The sequence below is a fragment of the Pituophis catenifer genome, unplaced genomic scaffold (genome assembly GCF_029215685.1).
Source record: "Pituophis catenifer annectens isolate HBS135680 unplaced genomic scaffold, rPitCat1.0.hap2 SCAF_2, whole genome shotgun sequence".
In the NCBI taxonomy this organism is placed as follows: domain Eukaryota; kingdom Metazoa; phylum Chordata; class Lepidosauria; order Squamata; family Colubridae; genus Pituophis; species Pituophis catenifer.
In genome coordinates this window covers 278839403-278862056 of record NW_027256882.1, presented here as the reverse complement: position 1 = coordinate 278862056, position 22654 = coordinate 278839403, and the positions used below count along the sequence as shown (strand labels likewise).

The 22654-nt window shown below is 41.1% G+C and overlaps 1 protein-coding gene across 1 annotated transcript in view; it reads left to right on the top strand.

Moving 5' to 3' along the window:
* The first annotated feature begins 398 nt into the window (after positions 1–398).
* Positions 399–22654, top strand: part of ZNF532 (zinc finger protein 532) — a 35284-nt gene continuing 13028 nt past the window's right edge. The window contains exons 1-4 of the mRNA XM_070935971.1: positions 399–2741; positions 15069–15250; positions 18051–18227; positions 21623–21785. Coding sequence (XP_070792072.1) covers positions 399–2741; positions 15069–15250; positions 18051–18227; positions 21623–21785 — 2865 coding nt within the window. The remainder of the gene's footprint in view (positions 2742–15068; positions 15251–18050; positions 18228–21622; positions 21786–22654) is intronic.

Below are 22654 nucleotides of genomic sequence, written 5' to 3'. Positions count from 1 at the left end.
ATGGAGAAGAATTTTTCAGTGAAATGTTGAAAAGTATTTTTTTTTCAGATACTCTATGCTAATTATCTTTTTCATTCAATGCAATGTGGTGAACTCATTAAATAGAGCTAAAATTGGTAGTTTTGATAATTTTGATGATGTACTGATACGTTTTATCTGTATATTATATTAAATATTTCTGGTATGGTTAGTTAAAATTGTAGCAGTTTCCATATTTGTGAATTTTCAACATAAATTAGAGACAAAGGACTGGAAGAATAGCCAGTTTTAAAAAAACACATAAGCTTTATTTCCACTGATAGTTTTAAAAATGGGTTTCATTTTTTTTTGAGAGAAAAGGTGCTGACATAAAAAATTGTTTTGTTTTGCAGATTGACTCCTAAAAAGCTAACGTGACCATGGGAGATATGAAGACTCCAGACTTTGATGATCTGCTTGCAGCCTTTGATATACCAGATATGGTTGACCCAAAAGCGGCTATTGAATCTGGCCACGAGGATCACGACAGCCATATAAAGCAGAATGTCCACCCGGAGGATGATTCCCACGCACCATCCTCATCTGACGTCGGTGTAAGTGTCATTGTGAAAAATGTGCGGACAATTGATTCCTCTGAAGGAGCGGAGAAAGACAACCACCATTCCACAGGCAACGGGTTACACAACGGTTTCTTGACGGTATCAGCTCTAGAAAGTTATAATAAAGAGGAAGGCAAATCGCTCAAAGACGAGGGCTCAGTCTCAGAAAATACACTGAAAGAGTCTGCCTTTAACCAATTTAGTCCTATCTCAAGTGCTGAAGAGTTCGACGACGATGAAAAAATCGAGGTGGACGACCCTCCGGATAAAGAGGACATGCGTGGGAACTTCAGAACAAACGTATTAACAAGATCTGTCTCCCAGCAGGACTATGAGAAGTTAAAAGTACTCGGAGGAGAAAACTTGATGAAACACGGAGTTGCAGGTCCAGGTAATTCTGAGAAACCCAAGGTGTCTAAAAGAGACTCGGAAACAAACCCATCACCTTTAGGTCACTATGAACCCTTTAAAGCTAGGAAGATAGACGACAAGCTGCTTAAAGAAAACTCGGAGAAACTCCTTGAAAACAGAGCGGTCGATGGGAAAATAAATCCGGAAAAAGGAGAAGCAACCCTTACCAGTCTTTCCCAGGCTAAAGCAAAATCCTCAGCAAAACTCTCTTCCTGTATTGCTGCAATTGCAGCTCTAAGTGCTAAGAAAGCAGCCACGGACCCTGGCAAAGACCCACAATCCAATTCAAGGGGATCCTCTCCCTTGCAGAAAGATACCAGCGAAAGCCCCCGCGCCATGGACAAATCCCCCGAGTCTCAGAGTCTCATTGACTGTGCAAAAAAGCCCCCTGTCAAACAACCTGACAGCCCCAGGAGTATATCAAGTGAAAACAGCAGCAAAGGCTCTCCGCCATCGCCTGCAGGCTCGACGCCAGCCATCCCCAAAGTGCGCATCAAAACCATCAAGACGTCCTCGGGGGAGATCAAGAGAACGGTCACCCGTGTGTTGCCTGAAGTGGATTTGTTGGAAAGCGGTAGGAAACCAGAGCAAGCAGCTTCCATGGTGGCTTCTGTGACATCGTTGCTGTCTTCCCCGACTTCTGCCGCAGTTCTTTCTTCTCCCCCCAGGGCACCTCTCCAATCGACAGTGGTCACCAACGCGGTGGCTTCCGCAGAGCTCACTCCCAAACAAGTCACCATTAAGCCTGTGGCCACTGCTTTTCTCCCCGTATCGGCTGTCAAGACAGCAGGATCACAGGTGATCAATCTGAAACTCGCAAATAACACCACGGTGAAAGCCACCGTCATATCCGCTGCTTCGGTGCAAAGCGCCAGCAGTGCCATCATCAAAGCCGCCAATGCTATACAGCAGCAAACAGTTGTGGTACCCGCCTCGAGCCTTGCCAGTGCGAAACTTGTGCCAAAGACGGTCCACCTTGCCAACCTTAATCTACTGCCTCAAAGTGCTCAGACCACCTCCGAACTCCGCCAAGTGCTCACGAAACCTCAGCAACAGATCAAGCAGGCAATAATCTCTGCAGCAGCTTCTCAGCCTTCGAAAAAAGTGTCTCGGGTTCAGGTGGTGTCCTCTCTACAGAGCTCTGTCGTTGAAGCTTTCAACAAGGTGCTCAGCAGTGTTAACCCCGTCCCAGTCTATATCCCAAATCTCAGCCCTCCTATAAACGCGGGCATCGCTTTACCCACACGTGGTTACAAATGCTTGGAATGCGGTGACTCCTTTGCCCTTGAAAAAAGCCTGGCTCAACACTACGACAGGAGGAGCGTGCGGATCGAAGTCACCTGTAACCATTGCACAAAAAACCTGGTTTTCTATAACAAATGCAGCCTTCTTTCTCATGCACGGAGTCACAAAGAGAAAGGGGTGGTGATGCAGTGTTCTCATCTGATTTTGAAGCCAGTTCCTGCCGATCAGATGATAGCTTCTCCCACCAGCAATAGTTCTGTTACGGCGTCCATTCTTCAGAATCCCACCGGAGTGGGCACCCACACCATAACAAAGATACAGTCCAGCATAACAGGGACAGTCATATCGGCTCCTTCAAGTACGCCTGTTCCACCAGCCATGCCTCTAGATGAAGACTCTTCAAAGTTGTGCAGGCATAGTCTGAAGTGTTTGGAATGTAATGAAGTTTTCCAAGATGAAACGTCTTTAGCCACCCACTTCCAGCAGGCTGCAGACTCAAGTGGACAAGTACAGTATCTTATGTTTACATTCCAGTATTTTTGCCGTGGGCAAAAAAACCTTTGGATGGGGGGGCTTTTTCCTAGCTTTCTTATAAGCGTTAACTGTCTTTATAGCAAAGCAGTGGAAGGATGATTTTAAATTGGGAGGAATTGTTTGAAAAGTAGTTACTGCTTTGAAAGAACAAAAGTGGCTTGGAATTCCTACTTAGCCCTTTATTCGTTTAGAATATAAAGATATAGTTATCGCTTTAGATCTATACTGAAAAGTCAGAACTGAGTTATAATAGCCCAGAAACAAAAGGTAAAGTCAACTATAAAACAATAAAACAGTGTTTCTTAACCGTAGCCACTTTAAGAATTGAGGACTTCAGCTCCTAGAAATCTGAGAGTTGAAGTCCACACATCTTAAAGTGACCAAGTTGGGAAGCACTGCAGTAAAGCATTTCTGCAGGATTAGTGCAGAATCTCCTAATGAAAGTTATAAACAAAGCACATAACTGACTCATTTTCCTTGTCTCTGTGAGTTTTGTTAGGATCTGGAAATCCTCTGTGAATTAGAAAAAAGATGCTACTGTTCTCTCCATGCCCTTTTCTGCATTTCTGCAGATTGTTCTTGTTGCTCTAAGCAAGTTTAAAAAAAAAAAAAAGGATGACAATGGTGGGAATAAGCATTATGTAAACTACAGGTCAGGCCCCATTATATGACTAGTAAGTTCACATATAACATTCTCCAGGATGATAATCTTAGATTATTAGATAAAAAATATAGTTTGGTCTAGTGGTTAAGGCATCAAGCTAGAAAATGGAAAGCAGTGAATTTTTGTCTCTCCTTAGGCATGAAAGTCGGCATGGTTACTTTGGGCCAATCACCAGGAGACTGTGAGTTCTAGTCTCACCTTAGGCATGAAAACCAGTTCAGTGGCTTTGAGCCAGTCACTCTCCCTCAGCCCAACCTTCCTCACTGGGTTGTGGTTACTGAGAAATAGGAGGAAGAAGGAGTATTAGATATGTCACCACCTTGTGTTATTTATAAAAATAACAAAGGGAATATATAAATAAAAATAAAAGTGCAGAAAGCAACAATTCCTATAAATCCTAAAACACACAATAGAAAGACACTATTTGAGAAATAGCTGTGTTAGAGGTTTTGTTGGCATCATTCCTGAATATGCCATGCTGGACATTTTCAACATGGATAAATAGGGAACGAAAAGCAAAGTGACAGCAAAAGACAGTTCATTCTTTGATGAGATTTAAAGGGTTTTTACATGTGACATTTGGTTTTGACAATCAAGAGTTACTTAACACATTTTCTGTTTTTATAAGTACTTGAATTAATGTTGGCAAATTTTCTATATACTCAATTTGCATAATGCAACCTTATTTATGGGAACTTTCTAAGTCATCAATCAACTGATGTAACCATGCCCTTTTTTAAAAATCCCAGTTAAGCTTTTTCTACAAAGTTTCCTTACTTTGGCCTTTAGTCTTCTCAGCAATATTTTTGCATGAAGTCCATGTAACAATATGTCTGCTGTGATATATAGGCTTGTCACATTTTTGGCGGGGGGGGGGGGGGGTGAAGTGGGCAATTAATAGTTACTGTTTCCTTTTACATGGCAGATTTTGTGCTTGGCTCAACATCTTCTATACTAAATGGGTTTTAATGGGATAGATGGAATAACTCTATATCCTCTACCAACATGGATTTTGCATTAAGGATTTACAGCGGTGGCAACAATACAAACGAAACATCCCAAATGCTTAATATATGTTCTTCCAAATAATTGACGTTTTCCACTTACTGACAACAAAAGAAGAGATAAGCCTATCTATCTATCTGTACTTCATTTCTTTAAACCTTCTCTGGCAGTTGACTGTCCAAGTAAAAAATGTGGCACAAGTTTTAAAAAGAGAAAATACTTTGAACGGTTGGATGGTATATGCAGAGGGGGGGTGAAACTATCCAAGGCCTCTTGTATGCCTCAAAGGCATTTATGTTTCTTCCTGGTGACGAAAAAGAATAAACATAGGTTCTCATTCTGCTTAGTTTTTAATTCAGCTTGTGACAAGTGTGGAAGGATGAGAACAATTCCATTTAAAACAAACGTTCCTGCAATTTTTCACTAGCATCCCTTGATTTCATATTTATTTATTTAAAACATTTATACAGGTAGTCCTTGACTTACGACCTCAGTTGAGCCCAAAATTTCTGTTGCTAAGCAAGACATTTGTTAGGTGAATTTTTCTCCCATTTTACAACCTTTCTTGCCATACTTGTTAAGTGAATGGCTGCAGTTGTTAAGTTAGTAACATGTTTTGTTTACTGAATTTAGTTTTCCTATTGAATTTGCTTACCAGAAGATCTCAAATGCTGATCACCTATGACCCCAGGACATGGCAACCGTCATAAATATGAATCAGTTGCCAAGTGTCTGAATTTTGATCACATGGCCATGTGGATGCTGCAATGGTCATAATTGTGAAAAACAATATTAGTCACTCTTTTCAGTGCTGTTGTAATTTCGAACGATCACTAAATGATCTGTTGTAAATTGAGGACTACCTGCATAGCGACTCATCTATCAATCAACTCTGGGCAGTTTCCAATTAATATGTATCAGGGGTCTCCAACCTTGGCAACTTTAAGACTTGTGGACTTCAACTCTCAGAGTTCCTCAACCAGCCAACTTGTCAGCAAAGCTGGCTGGCTGAGGAACTCTGGGAGTTGAAGTCCACAAATCTTAAAGTTGCCAAGGTTGGAGACCCCTGATATATAACATAAATAAAATTTATATAAACATCATAGGGCAGCTTGGCATTGGGGAAAAGCATTTATAAACTAATTAAAAGCTAAATATTTAGGGTAAGGAGGATTATTTTTTGGAATGCATTCTGGTACATCACTAGTGATTATACTCATGGCCAACAAAGCCTTGCCTATAATATTTTGCTTACATTTTTCCTTCTAGTAGATGGTAATAGTAGCAGTAGTAATAATAATTATGATCAGAATTTCTGTCACTATGCAATGCAGTCATAAAGCCCAACATCTCGTGACCATGCTGCTTAGTGACAGAAATTCCAGCATTTCCAATTGCTGTTGGTAAGCAAATCCCATGGGTCATTAAGTGAGGATGCCATGTCACTATTGGTAATCTCCTGCCGACTTCTCCATTGACTTTGCTTGTAGGAAGCTATCAAAGGACATCGTAATCATGTGGTTGGGGGAGGGGATTGCTGTGATCAACATAGTTATGAGGACTGCTTGTAAGTAACCACTCATTCAGTGCCATAGTACATTCAAATGGTCCCTGAACAAGTGGTCATTATGTGAGGACCACCTGTATTTTTCTCTTTTTACACTTGTATAACTTGAGCTGGAGCTTCATTTATAGCAGGGGTGTCCAACTCGATTTCATTGAGGGCTACATCAGGGTTGTGTTTGATCTCGGGAGGCTGGGGTGGGTGTGACCAGGATGGGCATAGCCAGCTCAATGTCACTCATGTCGGGGGCGCCTGTGGTGGCATGAACGCTCTGCCAGCAAAAACGGGCTCCTGAGCTCCATTTTCGGCTGTGACGGCTTCCTGCAATCCTCTGCCAGTGAAAATGGAGCTTGGGAGGGCCACAGGTGCGGCCTCTAGCTCCATTTTCGCTGGCAGAGGAACTGTGGGCCGGTCCTTTGCTGCTTCCAGGGCGGCCCCATGGGCCAGATTTAAACACTCACGGGCCATATGCGGCCCGCGGGCCTTGAGTTTAACACCCCTATCTACAGACATATAGTTGCTTTATCAGCCATCCATCTTCTGCAAGGGATGAATTCCTGAATAAACGTGATCCTCCAGAAAGCTAAAAGAAAGCAAACAGACATGCTGATAGCCTGCTCAGATGATTCATCAACTGTGTTGAGCTGATTGATGTGCAACTATGAAGAGAAATTGAAAAAAAGGGCCTCATAATGTATGAAAAGAGGGCGTTTAGATCAGGGGTCCCCAACCTTTCGGACCTCAGGGACCACTAAATTCATAATTTTAAATACCACGGACCATTAATATGATCTGCCTAATGACTGACTGGGTGGGCATGGCTAGGTGGTCATGTGACTGGGTGGGCGTGGCCAACTTGATGTCACTTACATCGAGGGGCGCCTCGCCGGCCTCTACTCACCCCTCTCCTGCCAGCCACTCCTCACCTCTCCACCCAGGCTCCTTAGGCCCCCAACAGGAAGCAGTTGTTGAAGCTAAGCAGCCACCACGAGAAAGAGTTGGCAAAATAGTTGGCTCAGTTCAAATTGGATTTGACCGAGAAGGAGGCTCAGCAGAAGCACCTCACTGAGGACTAGGAGTATAGGCTTTCCAAGCAAAGGGAAGACCTGCAGAAGTGCAAGGCCAGGTACTAGCACCTGGAGGCTCAGTGGGCTGAGATGGTTAGCCAGTTCCAGGTCATGATGTAGTCCCACTGGAAGAAGGCCCTCCGGTTCTTTGCCACCAGCGGCACTTCCCTCCAGACTTCGCCCAAAGCCCCACACCAGGAGGCTGAAGCAGACCCCGAGTTGGAATTTCTGCCCCCCTCCGACCCACATAAAAAGACCCCGAAGGGGGAGACTCCAAGCAGCCAGCAACACAAACGTTCATTGCACGTATCTGTCCCAGGGGCCATAGTTTGAGGACCCCTGATTTAGTGCAGTATTAAAAAATGCAAATAATTTTCCTGTGGACCACCAAAATTTTCTCGCGGACCACCAGTGGTCCATGGACCACCAGTTGGGGACTGCTGGTTTAGATCAATTCTACATGGGACTCTTCACTAGAAGGCTTTTTACAACCCTCACTCTCAAATGAAGTTATGGAAACTCATTTAGAATTTTAAAGCTTTTAAAGGAGAGATTTAGAAGTTATGATACAATACTATTTCATTTCCGAGCATTAATGCTTATAATAACTGGCCCCATGCTATTCAGGATTTTAACAATTATCTTAAAGACTACTTTGGGTTGTACGAAGCTCTTGAATTTCATTATTGACATTGACAGAGTTATTTTAGTGGTGGTGCCAGAATTGTAAACTTCTGTTTCTGGACAGCTCTGAAATGCTGCTGATCACACATGAAAGCTGGAAGGTCATTTATGGGCAATCCGGCTTGCATTCTTCATTTTCTTAATATTATACTTTATGATTAAAAATAAGTTTCTAAGACAAATTCAGATTAAAAGAAGATTAATTTTAAACGTGGGATACAAATATCTTCAGTAAATAATCAGATCCTTGTTTGTGTTTCTCTGCCTTAAAAGAGGCAGAACAGTAACATACTAGAGAATATAACAATATAATACTTAATCCCTCAAAGGATTACATGTTTCCGATAATTCAGAGGAGACTGATATAACTATAACTCCTGATAATTAAATAAGTCTCATTAGCATGGCTGTATTTTAGTTAGTGGAATAGATTGTATGATTAATTTTGTTAATGCACATGGACCTGGTATGCTGGCTAGTTAGGGTGCTGCTAAATGAGAAATCCATATTTCACAAAATTCTCATTAGTTACAATTAGAATATTCAGTTCATTCTGTTTATTCCCTAAATCAAGATCCCCATTTGGTCATCCTGATTAGGAAGTCGGAAGGCCGAAATCCATCCTCTGTAAATTATCAGATTGCAAAAGGCTGGGATATAATCCCTTTTTTTTTTTATTGTTAGGATTGTTAAATCTGCATAGCTTTATTGAATTTTTTTATGGAGTAATTTATAAGCAGAGATAAGCGTTGCAATAAACAATCGTTGCTCCCAACGTCATTGAAGATTTTTTTTAGTACTTTTGATTTCTTTTTGTATCAGTAGATGATGTGGAATTATATTACCATACTGATAATAGTGGATTTATTTACCAAATTGGCCCATTTCATTCCTTGCAAAGGTCTCCCAATGGCCCAAAAAATAACTCGATTTTTTTTTAATGTCTTTAGATATAGAGGATTAGTCAATCATGTCATAACTAACCAGTAGTCAATTTACTTCCAAATTTTGGAAGACCCTCTTGCAATTGTTAAATATTAAAATTCATTTTTTCATCTGCCCATCTTCTGGCTTTCAACAGAGAAACTAAAAAGATGAACCAGCTCCAAATATAGGAGCAATATTTAAAATGCTACGTTTCTTACCAGCAAGACAACTGGATTGCTTACAACAATGCTGCACACTCTATTGATGCGTCTTCATTCCAGGCAACACATGAATTCTACCTATTTGTTTTACCCACATCCAGACAAGAAAGTGCTGCCCCTCACACCACAGATTTCTTCTGTGAGAAGCAAGAAGCCCAAAGCCTCTCTAAAGAACAGGTCAAACTGGCAAAGATACGTACAAAAAAGGCAGCAGTTGCACATAGACAAAAGAAGACTAGAAGTACAGAAGGAGATTTAATATGCCTTTCTTCAAAATGTTTAAATTCTGTGAGACCTTCCAAGAAATTAGACTCAGAATGTATTGGTCCCTTTCCAGTAACTAAAGAAAGCAACCCAGATCAGGATACAAAACACGAAGAGGTGGAGATCAGCAGATTCCTGCAGGAGGGACAGCTGTCATCTCAATTCGGGCAGATGCTTTACAGGACACCTGGTGTGCTTGTGGGGAGTTGCCAGAGAAGACAGAAGTGCTACAGCTATGTTATGTTCTCACAACCCACAACCTATTTCTCCTGGGGATTTGGGAGAGGAGGATGTGTCTACAGGTGAAAGTAATGTAAACATGCGTATCGCCTTCGGGAATGAGGGAAAGAGATATTGCCTAGGGCAGGGGTCTCCAACCTTGGCAACTTTTAGACTTGTGGACTTCAACTCCCAGAGTTCCTCAGCAAAGTAAAGCTGGCTGAGGAACTCTGGGAATTGAAGTCCATAAGTCTTAAAGGTGCCAAGGTTGGAGACCCCTGCCCTAGGGAACAATCAGACAAGAGAGATAGGAGCTCCTAGTGGCATAACAATCTGAGAATTTTTTTTTAGGAAGAACCAGCCTTAATGGATAAAGGACCTGTTCCCAAATTATGTCAAAAATGGAGGTCTTCATGCAGTGAACTCAGTATATCAAATCAAAGATGGCCTCCTTCCCTGTGTAGCATATATTTGTAACCATTTCCACTGTTCCTGCGATCTTATGGTGCTGTTCCAGAATGATCGGGTAGTATGGATTGAAGGTTTTGGCCCTTCAAGGTTCCTGGCTCTGCTGCTGTTCCTTGGTCTTGCTGTCCTCTTCTGAGCTAAGAGGCAGTGATGGGTGCAAGGAGTTTGTGTGTGAGAGAGATGGGTGACATCAACTATCCTCTTCTGGATTGCTGTGTGAAGAGTGGCTTCTCTTGCACAGTACATTTCATGCAGGCAACCACTACCCGAGTCAGAGCTACTTATTACTGATTCTGGTAGCATTTAGCCAGAGGTGGGCTTCAAAAATTTTAGCAAGGAGTTCTGTGCCCGGTTGCTGGGTGGGCGTGGCCTAGTCATCCTCCTGCACCATGGCAAGGGGGCGTTTTTGCCCTCCCCGGGCTCTGAAGGCTTTCCTTGAGCCTCCGGGAGGGTGAAAACGACCTCCCCAGGCTCTGGAGGCCCATTTCTGGCCTTCCTGAACTTCCGGTAGGCCCGTTTTTCACCCTCCCAGAGCCGCCACGTGCAATCTGCATTTACCTGCATCCAAAACAGGCCGCATGGGGACTCCTAGGAGAGGTGGGGTGGGAGGGGGCCAGCCAGGAGTAGGATTTGGGGGTTCTCCAAACTGCACAGAATCTTAGCTAGAGGTTTTCCCGAACCCCCAGCAGCCCACCCCTGCATTTAGCCACATGGGTTGGATCACCATTTTGATGAATATGTCTCTGCTCAGTCCAGAAGGCACCTAGTATCTCCTAAGACCTTCCCTGAGAAGAAAGCTGGCAAACTCCATGCTAACATTAGCTCCCGCCCCATTGCCTAAGCAGGGTCAATGACACCAGGTTTGGTGTTACAACAGACAGTTTTGTGGCTGCCAGGACTTTGCCAGTGAGTTGTGTAATGAAACTTTTTAAAACTACTCTCCATCTTTCTTAGAGTGATTTAGTTGGGATTTTAAAACCATTGGGTTATGGCTTGGACAACATGATTGACCCCAATTAAACCCAGGGCATCTTTGGATTAAAATTAACTTTCCTGGCCACGGCTCTCTGGGTTGTGATGTTCACATGTTATTTAGTCCACGTTAGTTCAATGAAAATTTTTATTTGCCAAACTAGCCATTAAGCAACTATACTGGGGATATTGACTTGAGCGCCTATCTCTCATAAAGACAGCCTGGGTAATATTCACACTCCTTTTTGTAGCTAGACCTTTTGTAGCTAGACCTTCCTAAATAAAACTAAATAAAACTGGAGAGTTGATTGGTTAAGAAGGATAGGAGATAACAATCCTTTCTTCTCCCCGGAAAAGTTTTGTTGTGCGTCTTCAGAAAGAAGACAAAATCTGCAAGATGATGTGGATCTTCGTGATGCAACCGTCACCCCTTTTTGTGTGCATTGACGTTGAATGCATGTTAAAAGTAGGTAGGGCTAGCATTGTGATATTCCATCCATCATCTTGCCCATTTTATTCCCTTCCTTCCTTCCCTCCTCTGCAGAAATACCTGCATCAAGTGTTTCGCCCAGCTGGAAAAGTTTTACAAACTCTTTGGTTTTGGTTAAAAAAAAGTTCAAGGCAGAAACTACCAAATGCCTTTTCACTATTAATAAAAGTTGTCTTAGAAGCCAACTAGCTAGGTAGCTAAGGCATGTTAACAGTTCTGGTCTAAGATGAAAAATGAATGGGAAATTAGGGGAATGTCGATGACGTCTACCCTAACTGCATCATAATTTCTGAACCCTCTAAAACTGAGTCATGATGGCAAATCCAAACAGAAAGAACCACATTTGAAATACAGACACCCATAATCTGTAAACTAACATTGCTGTTCTGGGTACTTTTTATTATTGCCCAGAGACCTCCATCTGTTAGTCATTTTATACTCTCCTTCTGGACAAGATTGGCCCATCTGGTCCTATGCAGTGCAATCCAACAATGGACTCTCTGTACTAGATCAACACCATCCTTTCTTTTATAAATGACATGGAATCATGTCATTAATGTTTGTTTTGGGGGAAAAAATATCTAACAGACATATCTGTAAGTCATTTTTATCAGTTGGTTTGGTACATCAGTTGGGGACTGTTCTAAAAAAATGACCCAGAAACATTTTAAATTTATTGGTTTGATAAACCAATAGATAAACTGGAGACTCAGGGCGGCTTACAATGCGTTAAGCAATAGCCTTCATACTTTTTTATATACCTGCTTAGTAGGGCTTTTGACACCCCCCCCCCCCACGGTGTTCTTTTTTATACAAAGTCAGCTTATTGCTCCCACAAACCGGGTCCTCATTTTACCTACCTCAAAAGGATGGAAGGCTGAATCAACCTTGAGCCTGTTAAGATTTGAACTTGCAGTAACTACAGGCAGCTGGTGTTACTTAACAGCACTTTAGTCTGCTGTGCCACCAAGGCTGATCCCCCCCCCTCGCTGTTCTACTTACCTTCCCAAGCCTCCTTTTGGCACATACTGCACATGCGTGTGCACACTTAGTGCACAGGGCGCATGCAGCACCTGTTTGGCATGTACTGCACATGTGCACGCTTGGTGCACAGGGCGCATCTGCGGCCAGCAAACCGGTTCAGATTTCACCACTGTTGGGGACCCCTGGTTTAGATTATCAGATTCCCCTTTTTTTTAGAGATAGGGTGTAAAAAAGCACAAGTAAAAGAGTTCTGAAAAGAGTAAGTGATTGAAGGGAATAAGGTGGGGTCTAAAAATATAATGGAGGTTTCAGTTTCCAATGTATCATTAATTATCAATGAATAGTTGAATATATTATATCATTTTAAAAGTTTAAGAAACTTTCGGAGATGGTTAAACTTTGAGCTGAAAATAAATACAAAGAACTATGGCCAGTATGGTATAAATCACAGATTGAAATAAGCTATAATAAATGGAATTGATATTGAGAATCTATTCTCATGTAAATACCTCATGAAATTAAAATACTACAGACTGTGTATACAGAGAACTCCACATTTTGGATTAGGTACAAATCCATGTATTAAGTTACACTCTAGAAATGGTTTCTATTTTGAATTGAATTCTAGGTCAGCTTTATTTTTAAGGTGTGAAGTTATTCTAGCCCTTCACTCTTACTCCTACAACTTTGTTAACCATTCTTCCAAAGAGGAAATCAAACAATTTTTCCAGTCTAAAGCATACTGGAAGTATAGTAATTCAGTATACTTTGATGGGATGTATGGTTTAGTGAAGTTCAATTTAAAAGAGGGCAAGTCGAAATGGGAATTCAGGTTTCAGCATTAGTTTCATTGTAGCCTAGATCATTTTTCAGAATTGTTCAGCTTTACAATATCGCTGCCAATTATGGCAAATGATTCAAAAGGTTCTAAACTGATTTTTTTAAAAAAATGTTGTACAGTATTATAAATCCATAGAGGAATTTACTTTTTCCCTAAGAAGTCTATTTTCTTTTTTTTCTAAATCAAGCTGGATGTCATCCAACAGAAAACCAAAAACCATTTGTCCTAACACTACCTTTATTGTAAGGTTAGAGTACTGTAACAGTATACTACAAGTCTGAAAGGCCTTTCCCCCTCCCTGCCTTTATTTTCCAGAAAAGCTAGTCCTTTCTGAAGCCAATTACTGTCTATTTGCTTAACAAAGATTATTGTGAATTGCAATAGTAAAATGAACACAAAATGAAAAATGAACACTTAAAATGAACACGCATGTTGAAAGTATCTGATGCTGTCTCTGTCACTATTTCTTATATGGGCTGATAGAAGAAATATCTAATATGTCTTGTCTGGCAGGGGTCTCCAAATTTGGCAACTTTAAGACTTGCGGACTTCAACTCCCAGGATTCTTCAGCCAGCCATGCGTGAGTTGAAGTCCACCAGTACAGGTAGTTCTCAACTTACAACAACACTAGAGCCCAAAATTTGTGTTGTTAAGTGAGAAATTTGTTAAGTGAGCTTTGCCCCATTTTACTACTTTCCTTGCCACCATTGTTATATGAATCATTGCAGTTGTTAAATCAGTAATATCGTTGTAAAGTGAATCTGGCTTTCCCATCGACTTTGCTGATCAGAAGGTCGCGAAATATGATCACGTGACCCTGGGATGCTGCAACCGTCATAAATAGGAACTAGTTGCCAATCATCTGAATTTTTATCACATGACCATGGGGATGCTGCAACGGTTGTAAGTGTGAAAAATGGTCATAAGTCACTTTTTTCAGTGCTGTTGTAACTTCAGACAGTCATTAAATGAACTGTTGTAAGTTAAGGACTACCTGTATTAAAGTTGCCAAGTTTGGAAAACCCCTAGGCTGGAGCTCCTCCTCCCCCTGTCTCCCAAGGTTATCCTCACAGCCCTTTACACAATATGATCCTGCTGCTAAAAAAAGCAAACACAGTATTACTAGGAAACAAATTTTAAAACTTGAGGAATAGCCATTATACTCTGTTCTGCTTTGGTAAACACCAGACTTTGAGAAGATTTCAGACAAACTTGGAATAGCTTTGGGATCTGAGGATGATCAGGAGACCAGAAACTAAATCCTGTGAAGAGAGATTCAAGGAACCGTGTAGTCTTGGTATCAAGAAAAGATAACTATCGCAGGAAATGATAGGACTGTTCAAATGTCTGAAAGAAGGTTGCTCAGAAGAAATTCAAGGAAGGTTTTCTGTAGTTCCACAGTGGGGAATGCAAAATAATGGATTTACCTTAGAAGAAGGCAAACTCTCCTTGAACGTTAGAAAAAAAAAATCTTGACAGTAAGAGCAATTCAGCAGTGGAACCCAACCCTCAAAGTGGTAGATACCACTTTATTGGTTGCAATCAAAGGGAAGCAATATAAACAGAAGAAGAGAGATCTGTTCCTAGGAATTTACAATCTAATTTCATCTTAATGGAAGAGAGAAAAGAAGGTAGAAAAGGAAAGAATAAGAAGTGAAGGCACTTGTATCACTTGTAAGATACACACTTGTATCTTACTGATTGTAATGTACAAGTTGTTCTTAATCTGGATGTGTGAAAGGACAAAGGCTCAGTCAGTTGCAAGCTAGTGGTAGCTAATGGCCATTTTATTGTTCTTATTTCGAATGCTGGTATTTCATAATGTGATTTTCTTTCAAAGGTTTGTGGCAGGTCGTAACCGACTCTGTACTGTGGAGTATTTGTGCCTATGTCCAATGGCTGATTGTCACAATTTTTTCAATTCTGTAGAAGACCTGCAGTATCTGCCAGATGTTGCTTCCAAATTTGTGCAGTTTTGCATCACATCAGAGGATACATCAGCATAAATCTCCATATACATGTCCTGAATGTGGGGCCATTTGCAGATCAGTCCACTTCCAAACTCATGTCACAAAGAATTGCCTGCATTATACAAGAAGAGTTGGATTCCGGTTAGTATGATGACGATGATTTAAAACTATTCAAATATATACAAAAATCACACTCCGTTGGGATCGGAAAGGAAATATTCCTCTCCTTTGTCACATCTTGATCCTCTCTCTCTTGCTGATTAAGGGGGGTAGGAGCATCATGGGGAATTTTTCTCATCCTAAAATATTTTTTTAACTTCCATATCAAACTAACTGCTGTCTCACAGAGGATCAGGTTGCACAGGTATTCCTCGATTTACAACAGTTCATTTAGTGACTGTTCAAAGTTACAACAGCACTGAAAAAAAGGGACTTACGGCCGTTTTTCAGAGTTATGATTTTTGCAGCATCCCCATGATCACATGATTAAAATTCGGACGCTTGGCAACTTGGTTCATATTTATGACCGTTGCAGGGTCCCGGGATCATGGGATCACCTTTTGAGGCCTTCTGATAAGCAAAGTCAATGGGAAGCCAGATTCACTTAACAACCAGGTTAGTAATGTATCAACTGCAGTGATTCACTTAACAACGGTGGCAAGAAACATTGTCAAATGGGGCAAAACTCACTTAACAAATGTCTCATTTAACAACAGAAATTTTGGGCTCAATTGTGGTTGTAAGTCGAGGATTATCTGTACTTATAACTTTCGTTTTTGCTTGTTAAATAGTGATTTGGGTGGGAGGGGAGATGTTTACTCAAGTCAGTTTCTTGGAACAGCCCCAAGGGCTGCTTTTTTGATCACAGCCTTGGACTCTTCCTCCTGTTCTTCCTCTATGCCCTCTACACTTACACAATTATACAGCATTTTACACACTGCTTAAGATTTAAGGTGATGATTGTAAATGATGGTAAAGCATCACAATTCTCCAACTGAGCTAAAGTATCATAAATCACTGCCCAGATGCTCTGTGGAAAATTTTGGCGTTCAATTCCAACTTCCACGCAATAAAAATAGGGCTGTCTGCATCTCAGAAGGCAAATAATTCCAGTAGGTAAAGCAATATTTCTCAAACACAACTTTAAGAGGGGTGGGCATGCTGGCTGGAATTGAAGTCCACATATCTGAAAAGTTGCCAAATTTGAAAACACTGATGTAGGAGGAACCACTGGTTTTCACTACCTCACTTTACACAGGATGGAATAAATGTTCAGCAGCTTTCCATGTGTAATATGGACTGATCTTGCCAAGAAAGGGAAATATGAAAGCTAGTTTCTTTTTGCTTGATCATCACGTAAAATATGGTGACGCTTCCATTGTCTCATACTACATCTTGAGTACAGGGAATACAAGTTTTGCATAGTTTGAATCTAAGCCAATTGTAACATCTATCCCATTGCAATTCATTCTTTCTTTCTTTCTTTCTTTCTTTCTTTCTTTCTTTCTTTCTTTCTTTCTTTCTTTCTTTCTTTCTTTTTATCTATCTGGCTTTTGAGCACATGCGCTAAAATAAGCCCCCCCCTAAAAAAAAAAATAAGCTCCCCCAAAAAATATTTAAACGCATGTGCAGCCATCCCCGACATTTCCTCTGGTTAGGATTAGGGAGACAGAGTTGAAAATCAGATAAAATGGCAAGAGGAGCCCCATCTTGCTCCATGCGCCCCAAAATAATAAAACCTCCCCGAAAATAAGGCCAAGTGCTTATTTCGAGGTTCAAAAAAATATAAGAGAAGGTCTTATTTTCAGGAAAACATGATTGATAGATAGATAGATAGATAGATAGATAGATAGATAGATAGATAGATAGATAGATATACAGATACAGATACAGATATATTTGCTGACACTTTATTTTGCCATACTCTAAATTAAAAAAGAAATCTAAGCCATAGTTTAGTATCATGTGGGAATAGCTCAGAATTTCAATAAGAAGTTTCCTGATATGGAAGGAAAGATGTACTATTTTATCTTTTTTTTCCCTCCCCCTTTTAAATTCTACTATATTTATTTTCAATATTGTATTTATTAAGTTGTAATCATTTTTATTAGCTGTGCCCTGCTGTCAGATATAAAGCCAAATAGCAATATTTAAAACCAACAGAGCACATGTCCTAGGAGGCCTGAGATATGTGACTTTTTCCTTACTGCTATGGATTCTCTCATCAAACCTCTCATCACGCGTGGCCTCGGTCACCCAGCTGTGTCTTTACACCCTCACAAGGAATGTTAGGGAACTTCTCCCATGTCATACAGCTGCCAAAGAGCAGATGTCTTGGCTGTCTCTTCTTTTGTACTGCTGGAAAGGCAATTGCAGATCTTTTAAAAATTAGTATTCATTGTGAATTAGTTTCACTTCCAGGATGTCTCTGTACTCAGAACGGTGTTTCATGGTGGCCTATTATTTTAGGAAGGTAAAAACTCTGGCCATATTCATCTCTGGAGATTCTCAAATCATCCAAGTCATGGTTGTCCCAAAGGTGTTTTTTTTTCAAGAAGCAACTAGACTTTCTTTCTTTTTTTCCTTCATGTTTCACTTCTCATCCAAAAAGCTTCTTCAATTGTGAAGAAGTGAAGAAGCTTCTTGGATGAGAAGCGAAATGTCTTCAAGGAAAAACAAAGAAAGCCCAGTTGCCTCTTGAAAAAAAGCACCTTTGGGTTTTGCCCTACAACATCACTCGTTGCTTTCCTTTCAACTACAATAAGAATCTTTTCCAGTCTTTATCGAGGAATTCATGCTTGCTTTTCTGTTTCTGTTTAATGTGCCCAGTTAGAAATCTAGGGAGACGAATTTTGCAATATCGTTTATAACCTCTGTCCTGGAGGGAAAAAAAACTGGCCAGTACATCCATCAAGGCTCTAACTCTCTATTTTTCTTACAGCTGTGTCCATTGCAACGTGGTATATTCTGACGTGGCTGCACTCAAGTCCCATATTCAAGGTTCTCATTGTGAAGTCTTCTACAAGTGTCCTATTTGCCCAATGGCATTCAAATCAGCACCCAGCACCCATTCCCATGCCTATACCCAACATCCTGGAATCAAAATAGGAGAGCCCAAGTAAGTATCCTTCTTGTCAAATTCCAGAAATTATTGAAGCTCAGATGAGACAGTGTGCTTATTCTCTTAAGAAGTACATCCTGTATAAAATGGTCCCCACCCCCCTAAGCCATTTGAGAAGCAGGAAGAGGCAAAAGCACTTAATATAGATAGTCCTCGATTTATAACCATAATTGAACCTGAAATTTCTCGTGCTTAAGTGAGCCAGTTGTCAAGTCAGTTTTGCTCCATTTGATGACCTTTCTTGCCACAGTTGTTAAGTGAATCACCGCAGTTGATAAGTTAGCAGCATGGTGGTTAAGTGAATCTGTTTCCCCCATTGACTTTGCTTGTCAGAAGGTCGCAAAAGGAGATCACATGACCTTGGGACAAAGCAACGGTCATAAATATGAGTCAGTTGCCAAGCAACTGTCTGAATTTTAATCACATGATCATGGGGCTGCTGCAAAAGGTCCTAAGTGTGAAAAACGGCGGCAAGGCACTTTTTTCAGTGCTGTTGTAACTTAGAATGGTTACTAAATGAACTTAGTAAATGTTACTACATTGAGGAAAATCTGTAATTCATACTGCTAGAGCTGAAGGGAGCAGGCTGTGCCTTTTAGACCAGTGTTTCTCAACCTTGGTAGCTTGAAGATGAGTGGACTTCAACTCCCAGAATCCCCCAGCCAGCACTGCTGGCTGGGAGATTCTGGGAGTTGAAGTCCACTCATCTTCAAGCTTCCAAGGTTGAGAAACATTGTTTTAGACAATGCAATTGTAACATAAGATGTATAAGATATTTCGAGTTGAAAATAAGCTCCTCTTGCAAGGTTGGAGCAATCTACCTCTAGCTAAAAAAAAATTAAATTTGAATTCTGAATTGGAAGATTTTTTCCCCCCTCCATTTTAGATTCTACAAATGGGAAAATTGAAAATTATTTTGGATGGAAAAAAAACCAATTTTGGGGAGTTGCACTAAGTATTCTTCGATTCTGGTTCAGGGCAATGCATAGGTAAAGGTAAAGATTCCCCTCGCACATATGTGTTATTGTTCCTGACTCTAGGGGGTGGTTTTCATCTCCGTTTCAAAGCCGCAGAGCCAGCACTGTCTGAAGAAGTCTCCATGGTCATGTGGCTGACATGACTAAATGCCAAAGGCACACAGAATGCTGTTACCTTCCCACCAAAGGTGGTCCCTATTTTTCTACTTGCATTTTTTACTTGTTTTCGAACTGCTAGATTGGCAGAAGCTGGGACAAGTAACGGGAGCTCACCCCATTACGTGGCACTAGGGATTTGAACTACTGAACTGCCAACCTTTCAATCAACAAGCTCAGGGTCTTAGCCACTGAGCCACCGGGTCTATTTTATTTTATTTTATTTTATTTTATTTTATTTTATTTTATTTTATTTTATTTTATTTTATTTTATTTTATTTTGAGAGAATTTCCGTTAAATCAGAATTGTTACTTCCTTTTCAGTTGGGTATGGATGCCCTTTTAAAATTGACATTTGGCTCTGACATATTGGGTTATGTTTCCACCATAATGCAGGAGTTAAATTCCAGTGAACTATTTTATATCCTGCTGAATCAGTTAAGGGAGTGTTTACCCTTGTTCCCCACTCCCCATCCCTGGCTTAGCTATTAGCTGCAGTTGTAATTGGAGAGTAGGTAGAAAGACGGAAATTCTGTTATGGCCAAATCACTGGACTGAAGAGAAAGATAATCCTGAATTACACAGGTGGCAACCACCGAACCAAAGAACAGGAAACGGCTGTGCCTGGAGGACAAATGACATTCTTTAGAGCAGGAATTTCGAACTTTAAGACTTCCCAAAGGTGTTTTTTCAGGAGGCAACTGGACTTCCTTGTTTTTTCTTTTGAAGACATTTCGCTTCTCATCCAAGAAGCTTCTTCAGCTCTGACATGATAGTTGGGAATGGAACCTTAAAGACTCGTGGACTTCAACTCCCAGAATTCCCCAGCCAGCCATTTTTATACACATAGAAAACACACAGCTCACAGTGGAAGCTATCATCTTGATTGCTTTTGCTACTACTACTGTCTCACGGATGCCCCTAGACATCAGTTCCTGTTCAAAGGAAGTGAATTAAATGCTAACAAAGACCTTTAAAACTAGTAATAGTGTGGACCCAAAAGCCCCTGAACCTGAGTGTGACAAAGGAAGCCCATATTTCTGTAGGCCAAAGAAGTGATAGCCTTTATGATATCAAAAGCGACTTTAAAATGATGGTAACATTTTGAGTAACTAGAATCTATTGCTTCAGTTAGAAGTGGTTTTGCATGCTGCCTGCATCCCGCAGATGGGACTTCCCTTGTTTGCATGACATGCCATGGGCCGGTCCTGGCCACTGACCAGGGGTTGGGGACCCCTTGACTTAGAATGCTTTTTCATTTAAAAACAAAAAAAAACTTAGGGTTTGGAAAAGAAACCTAAAAATGTTTGCTGGAACCCTCACAATACTTTTGATAGTTCTTGACCTTGTAGAAATGTTTTGCCTGAGGAACAACGCCTGCTCCAGAGGTTGTTTCAGGCAAAATATCAGTCTGCGCCTTAATGGTAAATGGCTGATGACACCTCCTGATTAACAGCAAAACAGTTTCTGCTTTGTTGCCTCTGGCAATCCACATTGAGGCTCTTTGAATGTCACGGAAATTTCCTTAAAATGAATTTATAACGCAGGGAATAGGTCACACTCGTTAGCCTCATAACCAACATCACTGTGTCCTTCCGGACATGTTCCTGGCCTTTGTATGAGAGTTGAAAGACCTGTAAGGAATGTCTGTCTGAGTACAGCTGTGTATCTATGGAGCTAATATGGAGCCTTGGTGGCGCAGTGGTTAAACTGCATTATTGCAGACAAACATGAGTTTGATCCTGATGGGCTCAACGTTGACTCAGCCTTCCATCCTTCCTAGATTGGTAAAATTAGGACCCAGATTGTTGGGGGTCAATATGCAAATAATGCTTCTACATCCCAGAGAGTGCTGTAAAGTGCTATGCGGTAGTACATAAGCCTAAAATGCTATTACTAACATACAGAAGTTAGGGTCCATACTGAGGCAGGAGTGAAAGGTGGGGTTCCATTCTTCCTCCATGAATTTCTCCAACTCTGGAGGCCAAGTGAATTTCTGTCAGTATGAATCCTAATATACTGTAACAAGCCACAAGTGAGAACATTTGGGTCATATCCAAATATTCCTTAAGTATCTCTTACTTGGAGAAATGCATCCGAATAAATTGTAATACATCGATTTGAGGGCAAAGAATATACTGTACAATGTTGAATGTGTTTTTTTATTGTTGTTCCAATAACACTTTTCGCTTAGTCATGCTATGAACTAAATGACTGCAGTGGGCAGTCATTACTTCCTCAACTCTCTTTGGTTTTTAGAATAATATACAAATGTTCCATGTGCGACACAGTGTTTACCCTGCAGCCATTGCTGTATCGTCACTTTGACCAGCACATTGAAAACCAGAAAGTATCTGTCTTCAAGTGTCCGGACTGCTCGCTTTTGTATGCACAGAAACAACTCATGATGGATCATATCAAGGTACAAGTCATCCGGTTTTACTTGGAAGCAGCCCTATTGCATAAAACAATCAGGGATGATAATTAATTATAGGGAAATTATTAAGAGTAGATGTCAATAGGTGGGAGGTACTCAGCAAACACCTGAATTTAGCAGTACATTTAGATCGGGTGTCGATTTCATTGAGGGCCACATCAGGATTGTGTTTGACCTTGGGGGCCAGGGTGGGCGTGGCCAGCTTGATGTCACTCGTTCAGTGGTGGCCCAAGCACTCTGCCAGCAAAAACAGGCTGCTGAGCTCCGTTTTCAGCCGCAGCAGGCTCCTGCCGTGCTCTGCCAGCAAAAATGGGCTTCTGAGCTCTGTTTTTAGCCACCACAGGCTCCTGCCATACTCTGCCAGTGAAAATTAAGCTCAGGGGAGGCTCATGCGGCCCCTCTGAGCGTCATTTTTGCTGTCAAAGGGCAGGAGGAAGCCGTTGCAGTCAAAAATGAAGCCCGGGAGGGCTGCGCGTGGCCCTCTCAAGCTCCATTTTTGCTGGCAGAGGCACTGCGGGCTGATCCTTTGCTGTTTCTAGGGCAGCCCTGCGGGCCAAATATAAGGACCCCATGGGCAAGATCTGGTCCCTGGGCCTTGAGTTTAACACCCCTGTTTTAGATAAAAAGGATGAGGGTCCCTCTTCATTACTATGTCAACCACTAATGCACTGTTCCAGAACAGTGGTGAAATTTGTGATTTTTGTTTCAAGTCCTGAATGCCTTCGATTTCAAAAATTCAAATGGTGTGACACCTCAGAGACAATTTAGTGTCACGATTTTGATGATCCTATATACCATGATATTAGAAGACCTTATGCAAATCTTGTGTAATATTTCAGTGTTCTCACACAAAG